The sequence below is a fragment of the Alosa sapidissima genome, chromosome 11, assembly GCF_018492685.1.
Source record: "Alosa sapidissima isolate fAloSap1 chromosome 11, fAloSap1.pri, whole genome shotgun sequence".
Classification (NCBI taxonomy): domain Eukaryota; kingdom Metazoa; phylum Chordata; class Actinopteri; order Clupeiformes; family Clupeidae; genus Alosa; species Alosa sapidissima.
In genome coordinates, this window is record NC_055967.1 from 12374711 (window position 1) to 12385524 (window position 10814).

At 45.3% G+C, this 10814-nt stretch overlaps 2 protein-coding genes across 3 annotated transcripts; both read left to right on the top strand.

Annotated features, from left to right (window-relative positions):
- The first annotated feature begins 703 nt into the window (after positions 1 to 703).
- Positions 704 to 7201, top strand: LOC121723502 (hyaluronidase-4). Of its 2 annotated transcripts, none has more exons than XM_042109226.1 (4): positions 704 to 795; positions 3744 to 4747; positions 5028 to 5117; positions 5227 to 7201. In XM_042109226.1, the coding sequence occupies exons 2-4, from the start codon at positions 3797 to 3799 to the stop codon at positions 5782 to 5784; spliced, it is 1599 nt and encodes a 532-aa protein (XP_041965160.1). In that variant the 5' UTR covers positions 704 to 795; positions 3744 to 3796; the 3' UTR covers positions 5785 to 7201. The 2 variants fall into 2 exon arrangements, with proteins under 2 accessions (XP_041965160.1, XP_041965161.1); XM_042109227.1 differs by having other exon boundaries at positions 714 to 795; positions 3759 to 4747.
- Positions 7202 to 7901: 700 nt separating this feature from the next.
- Positions 7902 to 9943, top strand: LOC121724194 (hyaluronidase-5-like). Its single transcript, XM_042110586.1, has 4 exons — positions 7902 to 7959; positions 8251 to 9184; positions 9316 to 9405; positions 9500 to 9943. Exons 2-4 carry the CDS (start codon positions 8294 to 8296, stop codon positions 9833 to 9835), a joined length of 1317 nt encoding a protein of 438 aa, XP_041966520.1. The 5' UTR covers positions 7902 to 7959; positions 8251 to 8293; the 3' UTR covers positions 9836 to 9943.
- The last annotated feature ends 871 nt before the right edge of the window (positions 9944 to 10814 follow it).

The following is a 10814-nucleotide window of genomic DNA, read 5'->3' on the forward strand; positions in this document are numbered from 1 at the left end:
GTGAGAGCTGTTGTGAGATCTTGTTAAAACGCCCATGGTATGGGGTTCCTTCACACAGTCACCAAAATGTCTCTTTGAGAGGCTGCTCAGAAAAATGTGTACAGTGAGCTCAAAGTCTGCTGAGTTCATGTGATAATTGAGTGGGTCTCCCCACAGGAATGTTAACGGCCAGCCCATACTGATTGCCATTTAAGAACAGTGATGTACTGCAGCATTAAACAACATGCAATTGAAGACAGATAGGAAAGTCTGACTGATACCCAAGTCTTTGTTGATGGGACAATGGCTGGTGAGATTAACCCATCCTAATGTCTGGTCCAGCCACGCTCCTCAGAACACTCCAGTGAACCCTGAGCCAGGTCAGCACTGTTCACTTCACTCAGCTGCCTGATCCTATTAATGCTGACTGAGAAGGATGAGCCTGGACACCACCATTCAGTGTGGCGTCCCCGTGAGGGATCTACACACGCTCAGTCAGTGGGGTTTGAGGCTGAGCTGGCGTCCTCATCATCCGCCTCTCCGCCCCTCCCTCCCTCTCTCTCTCCCTCTCTCTCTCCCTCCCTCCCTCTCTCCTTACTCCACTCTAATCACAGTGTTGTGGTGCTGCCCTGGCTCCTCCTCCAGAGGAAACTCTCTTGTTTCTTGTCTTCTCATTCCGCCTTTCTCTCTCACTCTCCCTCTCTATAAAAGAGTGGTGGGCAGACAGTCAGGCAGACAGAGAGGGGAGAGAGCCTGCTGACGCTCGGACTCCATGGAGATGAGCAGGAGAAACACAAGACAGCTTGGGATCAACAGGTGAGTCTCCCCCACACACACACACTCAGCAGCTCAGCAGCTCAGGTCTCCAGTCAGTGCACAGCAGGAGGGAGGAGGGGGGGGGGGGACTCTACACACATGTCTGTTGCTGTCACCATGTTTGTTGTGAGTTTGAAACAAGCCTTAGATAACATGAGCATTTTTAAAATACACAGAGAGAGTGGAGTGACAAAGATAGCTCAGTGATGGTGAAATGCAACACCACTGTGGATTAAGGGAAGGGGCGTGTCCCCAAAGGCTGTTGCTGTGTAGGCTGTAAAGAGGTCCATTCCACTGGAGCATGTTATGTGCTACAAATACAGGGAAGGGGCAGAGTTGTACAGAGAATGATCTAGAACAATATTATTTCAAAACTATTTATTAATGTTACATGTGAAAAGGGTTTTTCCTTTATTTGTAAAACTGAGAGAGCTCTAAATGAACATCAAAACAAATAGTTATGTTTATGCAAGACAACTTCTTTGGAATGCTGTTTATGGAAATGACAGTGAGCTATGTTTGTTTACATAGTTTACATCAGCAGCACCATTTTCTAAATAAAGATGGGGAAAGTAACCGATGAGATTAGCAGGTTCCAGATAATTGGATGAGCTGGCCTGCCCCCTGTCAGGCAGCGTATGTTTGACATGGGCTGGCACGCGGTCATGGTAGCGGTTCACACTGGGTGTAGAGAGTCAACTACAGGGGGAATCCTACCCTGGCAAGCCCCATCTCAATCTCATCATGACCACAACAACACTGTAGATCACTTAAAAAACAGCTAATGTGCCATCAATAACTTCTGGGGACATTTGTAAATGTTAACAGTAAGTAATTATTGAATGCACACTCAACGTTTGAGTAAACTGGCATAAGGTTAGATGACAGTTTAATGTATACAACAGGGTTAAAGACAGCAGTCAACTCACCATAGACACTTTGTCTCTTGGCAAATGTATCATTTAAGTTTTCCATAAAAACCACTCTTACAAACAAACGCTTATCTTAATTGTTTCCAGAGTTGGTTGTGGCTTTGGAGTGCTTAGAAATAAATAAATCTTCTTGAAAGTGATTCTGACATAAACTGTCTTTCCAGAAGGGTGCACGCTAGGTTTATATGCATGACTGTCTCTGATGATTGTAATGGTAAGGATTCTGGAAAACATGGGTCATGTGTGTTCAATGATTCAAACACCAGATCTCAGAGCACAAGAAGTGAAACTTCACTAACTTAACTTTCAATAATCTCTCTATAATACACAGTGGTTCTAGAAGTATTTCACACCTGGATGAGTGTGAATATGTGAATGATGAAAAGTATTACTGCACTATTATTAGAGTTATTGTAACTTATTCTAAAAAAAAACCTCTGAACTTGTTTGTTAAAATACAGTGAGTTTTTGAAATATCACACCAACATTTAGTGGTTTCCCATCTAGAGTTCCCTTTGAATAGTGTAATGCCATTTTCCAGATCAAAGCAAGAATGTGTTTGATGAATAAAACTATCACTTCCATCTCACTAGAACATTGAGACTATAGACGTGCTTGGGCATACATGATATGCCAAAGTTGACAGGAATTTCATAGACAGACTGAAAAGGTCTCCTGCAGCCGAACCTCTGCAGATTGCTTGAAAGCATTTCTCTGATTACAGAGGAAGTGGTTTCATTCCCCCCTCTTGGCACGGGCCTGATGCCAACCAGGAGGGTAAAAAATAAAAGCATAAAGAACTTTCCGTCAACTAATGCAGCGGAATGCCGCCATCTCCCTCCATCCACAGCATTCCCCATCAAGCCTCACTTGCTCAACCTCTGATTTACCAGATGACTGCTGTTAATAATGCCGGCCTGCGTTGTTATTATCGCCATGGTGACGGCTGATTGATTCCATAAGTTGGTCCGTGAGAGTCAGGGGAGTCTAGGGGCTGCCAGGCCCGGTCAGGAAGCTGCCTCTCTCCTCTATGGTTTCAAGCTCTCCCCAGCACCGGCAGTCAGTCAGCCACATTAAAGGACCCTGAGAGCTCAACTGTCAATCAACCCGATTACATAAGCAGAAAGGTCAATAGCACAACTCTGAAGAGCAGGATTCTTACTTAAACAATTCCATGTGCTCCACTCTAAAAACATTTCTTTATGAAGTATTATACATTCCTTCATAATTGATAACAAATCTGTATCTGTATACAGTATATTTAAGATCTAAAATAATAATGACTGGATTATGACAAAGAATCTGACCAGACATTGTTTATTACAATTCAAAGATTCAAAGGCTTCTTGTTTATAACATGTCTGATTCAATGGTTAGGCTGGTTAAAACCTGAATAAATGATTGTGAGTTGGTAAATGGTTTTCAGTTATTACAGTTATTATGTACTGGGCTATGAACTTGGTGGTGAATTCATCAGTTACACATGTGTGTAAATGTGAAGAAACATGGCCTGAAGGCCCTCAGCTCTGAGACACGTACAGTACTTGGCAAAGGCACTTTATGATTATGGCTCTGTGGGCGACACACTGGTGACGGAGTGGCTGGATCTGGACGGAGCGCTGGTGGTAAAGACAGGCCATTGGTCTGGGTGTAAACCTTCAACCACAAAGTGACCCCCTTAACTTATAGGCACCATGAAGTGGGGCCAAATTCTTGGTTCACGTACAGCTGACCTGCTGTTGTTGTCTGTTGTCTGAGGTTTCATGCAAGTGTGAAGCTCCAGACACCTCCCTCTAACTGTTTTCCAGCCACAGCTTTGATGTTGTTTATTTTACTTGTGTGTGAAAGTGTGGGAAGTTCAAGCCTTTGCTTCCTTTTTTAACCCCACTAACACTAGCACTATAAATAGGATCAACAGACTGATGCATTACTGGCAAGTCTCTTTGTGTGCTCTATACTGGAATGTATTGAATTAAACGGCACGCTGTTTCTGAATCAATGCGTTTGTGTTAACAGACTTGTCTGCTGTAGGATGATTGGCGGGTTCCTGTCCTGACACTGGGAGCAGAATGCCTGGCGTTCCCTGTGGGGCCTCACCTCACCATGCTGTGGCCATCAACTGCTGCCTCCTCTTCCTCCTCCTCTTTCTTCTCCAGGCTGCGCTTGGTCAGAAGCCGGCCAAACTGCCCCTGGTGGACCGCAAACCCTTTGTGGCGGCCTGGAACGCCCCACTGGATATGTGCACGCTCAAGTACAACATGAGCATCAACCTGGAGCTCTTCCAGATATCGGGCAGCCCACGATCTGTGCACAGAGGACAGAATGTCACCATTTTCTATGCCAATCGGCTGGGCCATTACCCCTTCTACAACGAGGAGGGAACACCCGTCAATGGGGGCCTGCCGCAAAACTGTAGCCTGGAGGCCCACCTGCGCAAAGCTCACCAGGACATCTGCCACTTCATTCCTGCGGAGGATTTCCAGGGCCTGGCCGTCATCGACTGGGAGTACTGGCGCCCGCAGTGGAGCCGCAACTGGCACAAGAAGGACATTTACCGGCAGCGCTCGCGCGAGCTGGTGACGCAGGCCTACATCAACGTGACGGAGGAGCAGGTGGAGGAGCTGGCGCGACGCCTGTTTGAGAAGAGCGCCAGGGCCTTCATGAAGAAGACCTTACAGCTGGGCACCCAGACCCGGCCCAACGGCCTCTGGGGCTACTACCTGTACCCCGACTGCCACAACTACAACGTGCACGAGAATGACTACAGCGGCAACTGCCCCCTGCTGGAGAGCCTGCGTAATGACGAGCTGGAGTGGCTCTGGAGCAGCAGCACGGCCCTCTTCCCCTCCCTGGCCATCCGCAAGGCCATGGCCGACAGCACGCGCAACATGCACTTCTCCCAGAACCGGGTGATGGAGTCGTTGCGTCTGGGGGCGCTCACCTCGCTGCCCTACGAGCTCCCCACCTACGTGTACACACGGCTGGGCTACAGGGACGAGGCTATGGCCTTCCTCACCCAAGTAAGCCTGCTTGGGAACACCTCAGAGTGTAGGAGTAAAGTCATGGGAGAAATGCTGCTTCTTGTGTTATTCAATAAATCAAATAATGGGAGGAAATTGCATTGAACTAAATAATAAATTAGATTGTGCTCCTTCTTCCTGATAATTACAACTCAGTCTTGCAATATTCTGCAATAGTCCTGCAATATTTTCCACCATATTCAGATTCTCTTTTCCAGATATCCATATTTACGTATTTATATTGTTGAAAATAAAATATGAACTGTTTGTGTGTTTACAGAAAGACTTAATTCACACCATTGGGGAAAGTGCAGCCCTCGGTGCTGCAGGTTTTGTGATCTGGGGAGATCTTAACCTCACCTCATCAAGAGTATGTCCCGTCCCATACATATTATACTTACCAAACGATGCTGTTCCTGCCCCTTACATTCTTGTGTACTGTTTGATGACCTGTGTTTGTGTCTCTCAATCTCCCTCAGGTCAACTGCTCTAAGGTGAGGGCCTTCATGAACTACCGACTGGGTCAGTACATCACCAATGTGACACGGGCGGCCGAGGTGTGCAGCGAGTACCTGTGCCAGTCCAACGGCCGCTGTGTGCGGAAGGACCCCAGAGCCCTGCACTACCTGCACCTGAGCAAGCCCAGCTACCGCATCACGTCCCTGAGGAACGGCTCCTTCAGCGTCACCGGCCAGCACTCCGCGCAGGACTACCAGACGCTCAGCCAGAGGTTCCAGTGCCACTGCTACCAAGGCTACGGAGGAGAGCGCTGTGACAGCCTGGACAGAGACAAAGACAAAGAGAGGGAGAAGGAGGAGGAGGAGGAGGAGGAGGTGGTGGTGGAGGAAGGCGGTGAAAAGGAGACAGAGGGAGAGAAAGAGAAAGAGGAAGAAGAAGGGAAGGAAGAAGAAGAGAAAACAGAGGAGGAGACGAAGGAGGAGGAGCAGATGGACGAGAGGACAGAGAGTGCTGCCCCACAGACCTCACACACCGCTGGGCTCATTATTCTCCTCCTTGTGCTTCACTGGTGTGTGTGAGCTTCAGGTTCTTGTGTTTGTATTTTACAACATTGGTAGGACGAGCTGAACTGATTAGGATGAGCTGTCCTTTAGGAATGGATATTCCCACTCTCTGCAGATGGCACATGAGATGACTTATTTTTGTATCGAGTAACTTCAGGGTATGTTAGCGCATAATTGTGAGTGTATCTGTAGGCAAAATGACGTATATGTTGCGTACCAAATTAAGATGAATGAGTTTATGCAATGCCACAATTTGACAGACAGCTGTATCATGTGTTTGCACCCACACATACCTCAGATGCAGCATGTCCCACAGATGCTATCAGAGCTGCAGAAGTAAAGGTGTGCTCATGCATCTTGCTTCTGAGGAGACAATTCCTGTCATGCAACTATGCACTTCAGTATCATTGATTAAAGTGACTTCAGATTCTTTTCTTGGGGGAACTGGGCGGAGAACTGGAAGGACTTGACCGAGGCATTTTTTAAGAGGGACTCTGGTACACGTCTGGACATCTTTTCCATGGTAGCACAGAGTTTGCCTTTGTGGTGTTCTTGAATGTCCTGCTCACTGTGATGGCCATCTAAACTCATATTTAGGTACAAGAGGGACAGATAGGCCAATGTGGAGGATGGTCTTGGCTGTAGTATTTAATGGTTAAATACTTTAAGCCTGGAGCCGTCTGGACAAGACCATTTCTGGGTTGGTGTGATTCCGTCATTTATTCATAGAAAGTCCTGATGGCCATTGCCATTACAAAGCTTGCTTTTAGAGACGGAGGGTGAGTTGAGTGTAACATAAAGCACATCAACAATACATGTAGAATGAAGATTAGTGTCGTGTACTGAATATATAATCACAATAGCTTTATTTCAGGAAGCCTTTGACGTCTTAAAATACCATCACACTTGATTGTACAGTACTTCTCTAACTATTTGTTAAAGAAAGACATTGAATGTAACCAGACCATCAAATATCACACCCTTTTTTCACCAATAAGCTTCATAAATGTTACTTGTTGCATTATCAAACATTTGTTTTTTATGTCTAGAATCAAACAAATAATCATCATAGTATTTTTCATTTATAGACGAGTCCAAATATGAACATACTGTTATTGTTATTACAGCCAAATTATGCACATACATAATGCCAATGAATAAAACCTGGTACTGCCTTGCTGCATTCTCAATACAGCCAGTGGAAACCGAGGTCCAATTCATACATGGAGTTCATAGAGTATCTTTAATTGGGCAAGGCAACACTTGCTTCATTCATTCATCTCAACATTAATGATTATTTTGTACAATTTATACAAACCTGTTTATGCATAGATGTTTTCAGTATTCAATACCAAATACACTATGACGACAATGCAATGTGTGATAAATGTTGCTTGAATGTTGATGCACTGCAAATAAATGGTAATCGTTGTTTTGCATCATCTTGGATTTCTTTCATATAAATACACATACAGGAGTCACAAACAACCATTTTAAATGGATGCACTTTAAAAGAAAGGTTGTACGTAATTGAAAACATTTCAATCATTTATCAGCAATGACTAGATGTGACAGGAAAATGACATCAACAAATACTTCAGTTAAAGATACACTATGCATGGTTTGATGGTAAACGAACTTGTAATAGGTGAATTGTTCATACTATGTACAGCCATGCAACTTCCAAGAACGGCGGCCCGCCAAATCTCGCGAGAATCGTGAAACATTACCTTGTCTAGATACAGCTCTTTGGAGATATTGTTAATCCTTGACCTCCACAACAAAAGAATGTGCATTGTGTACAAGGGGGATAAGTTGCAAGAAGTTTGCTATTTACAATAGCAGAGTAACATATAAATACATCGCGACTAGAGGGAGCTCTACAGTCGCCAAATAGTGTACCTTTAATACAAAAAGTATGCACCAATGCAATAGATAAAGTAATGTTAAGTGAATTTTTTGCTAACACTTTACACAGTCCATTAACAGGGGACTAGTGCTTGAAAGTCAGGGTTGTTAATCTTTTCTTTTCTTTGAACTGGCAGTCTCCCCTCAAACTCTCACTTTTTTCAAAATTGAACTAGTCCAGGTCAATGACCATGTTCAAACACATGCTAGTCCAAAGGGGAGTTTGTCTGGCCAGTGTGTTCACATCTTCCACTGTAGTGCCTTCAAGTTAGCGTGGCTGAGGTAAGATTACACTACTGAAACCAGCAAAGACAAATGCTGCATGTATAGCATTGAAGATTTAAAAATATATTAGATATAGCATGTCATTTGAAACTCCTTTCAATGTTCAATGTAGTCTGTTCTGTGCATATTCTAAGTCCATAACAATGAAACTACAAAGCATGAATAACAATGTTGCATTATGTTGTATGTGTGGCCATTTTTGCGTAGAACTCATATAACACTGCACAAGCTATTATGTTCTGTTCCCCTGTAGCATACTTGAGAGTCTTTCTGTCATATCTCACATAGGAGGAGAGGACGTACTGTAGCCACCTCCCATCTGAGCATAAGCATGTGGCGGCTGCAGCTGTTGTGTGTCCTGGTGAACCTGAGGGCTGCTTTCACTTCAGCGGCACCTCTGGTCCCAGACAAACCTTTTGTGGTGATATGGAATGCGCCCACTCACAAATGCAAACAGTCTGCCACCCCTTTAGACATGTCAGCAATGCAGGCAGACACGACACCAGCTGCTGTGCCTAATCAGTTCCTGACTCTGTTTTACAAGAACCGCATGGGGCTCTACCCGTACACAGACCTGAGGAGCTCACAGGAGCATAACGGAGGCTTTCCTCCAAAGGGAAACCTCACAGCTCACTTAGTGAAGGCACAAGCAGACATCACAAAACACATTCCTGAGCTGTCATCTGGCCTGGCGGTGATTGACTGGGAGGAGTGGTTACCTCTTTTTGACAGAAATCTAGACGTAAAGGAATTCTACCGCAAGCTCTCCTTTAATTATACCGTCAACTTGAACCCCTCGCTTTCCTCAGATCAAGTTGTTATAGAGGCAAAACAACAGTTCCAGAAGGCAGCCAGGAGTTACATGGAAGAAACTCTAAGCCTTGGCGTCAAGGAGCGACCATTATACAGATGGGGGTTTTATCTGTTTCCAGATTGCTACAACTATAACGCATCAGAAGCAGGCTACACAGGGAGATGCTCTGACACAACAAAGCAGCTGAATGATGAGCTTCTGTGGCTGTGGAACACCAGCACAGCCCTCTTCCCCTCGGCCTACCTGTGGTCAGCCCTCAGCGGAGACCACAAGGCCGCTCAGTTTGTCCGTAACCAGGTGCAGGAGGCCATGCGGGTGTCAGCTCTGCCCAAGCGTCCACACACAGCACCCGTCTACGTCTACTCTCGGCCTGTCTTCGGGGACCAGAACAACCTCTACCTCAGTGAGGTGAGGACTGGAGACATGGGATAAATTCAGCACATGTGACATGCTCTTATGCGTACGATAGATGAGAAATGAGACAGTGACTCTGTTCTGTTGTTGATGTATTTGTGGTAAGCAAATATGGTGTGTTCCAGATGGACCTGATGAGGAGTATTGGGGAGAGTGCAGCCCTGGGAGCATCAGGAGCAGTGCTGTGGGGCTCCAGTGTTGACTTCGCCAGCAAGGTCTAAAGCCTGAACTCACTGTAATGAATTCACACAAAACCCACCCTAATGCTTTTGAATCTCCTCTTGAATGTCTCAACTCTGCTCCCTACAGGCGGCGTGTGAGGCCCTGTCTGTATACCTGAGCGGCACGCTGAACCCGTACATAGCCAACGTCACTGGCGCCACCAGGCTGTGCAGCCACATGCTCTGTGAGGGCAAAGGCCGATGTGTGCGAAAGAACTACGACTCGGATGACTACCTACATCTCGACCCCCAGAGCTTCCGCATCGAGAAAAGGGATGGGAGATACCAGAGCGCTGGCGTACCATCGCTCAGTGAACTCACAGCCTTCGCTGACCAGTTCACCTGTCAGTGTTACGCAGGCCAGCAGTGCTCAGTCCAGACGGCTTTCCACATCCCCAAGACTGAGTTGATCTTTCAGGTGTAGTCTACCTCACAAACGGCACCAAAGAACAATCCTGGAGAATACTTGTGTGTGAATTTGTCATCAACATGCTGTTTACATTTTCCATACATAAAAGTCTATCAATCTCAATGTGCTTTCCTGCCAATCTGTTTCTAGTGTTAGATGTCAAGGAAAGCAATATCCGCTCCTATGAAGCTCACAAGGGCACAAGAGAGAATGTGGTTTATTGTAGAATATGAATTATTAGGAATATGAATTATTACAAGACTATGGATATATTACTGTCATACGATATAATTACATATAAAACAAGATGGCATTTCTCAAATGGTTTGTTTTTGTGGTTAGATGCAAGAGGGTGTGCTGTGCTCCCCTTTCTCCCTTTTTGGAGAGCCTCCCGGAGAGATGTGTCACAATGCAGAAAAACAATTTTAGGCTGACACTTCTTTGTGCCACCCTTGCATTGATGGTCAAAACTGCTGGAATCATCTGCCATATTAGTTCATTACACCCTGAAATTGTTTACACACATGCTGTCCTTGTTCTCCACTGTTATGGCACGGCTGGCCAGCCTCATCACTAGAATATTTCACAAGTGTATACTGTGAAGTCAACATTTAATTTGATAAAAGACAGTTAACAAGTAACATATTTTTTTAGGATTTGTTGTATTGTATATGGGGCATAGATGTGCCAAAAGACATGTCAAAATGTCAAAATGTTGGGGAAAGTGTCTATTATGCTACATACTGTGCGTAGCAAACCAGGTTCTGTTATGGTGACAGGGTCATGGTTAATAAGTATGACAAATGCTATGAAATCTGTGTCTCACCCTTTCTCTCTGAGAAGCCATCATGGACCATATTGGGCTGGACGAGGGATCTCCAGTGCGCTGTTTCCTGTTATCGTGTCTCTTCTGGCCGTTTGCTGTCCTGCCACTTCACTTCCACAGACTGCAGCCCCTATAGTATGCTATGAAAGTAATTATTGATGTCTATCT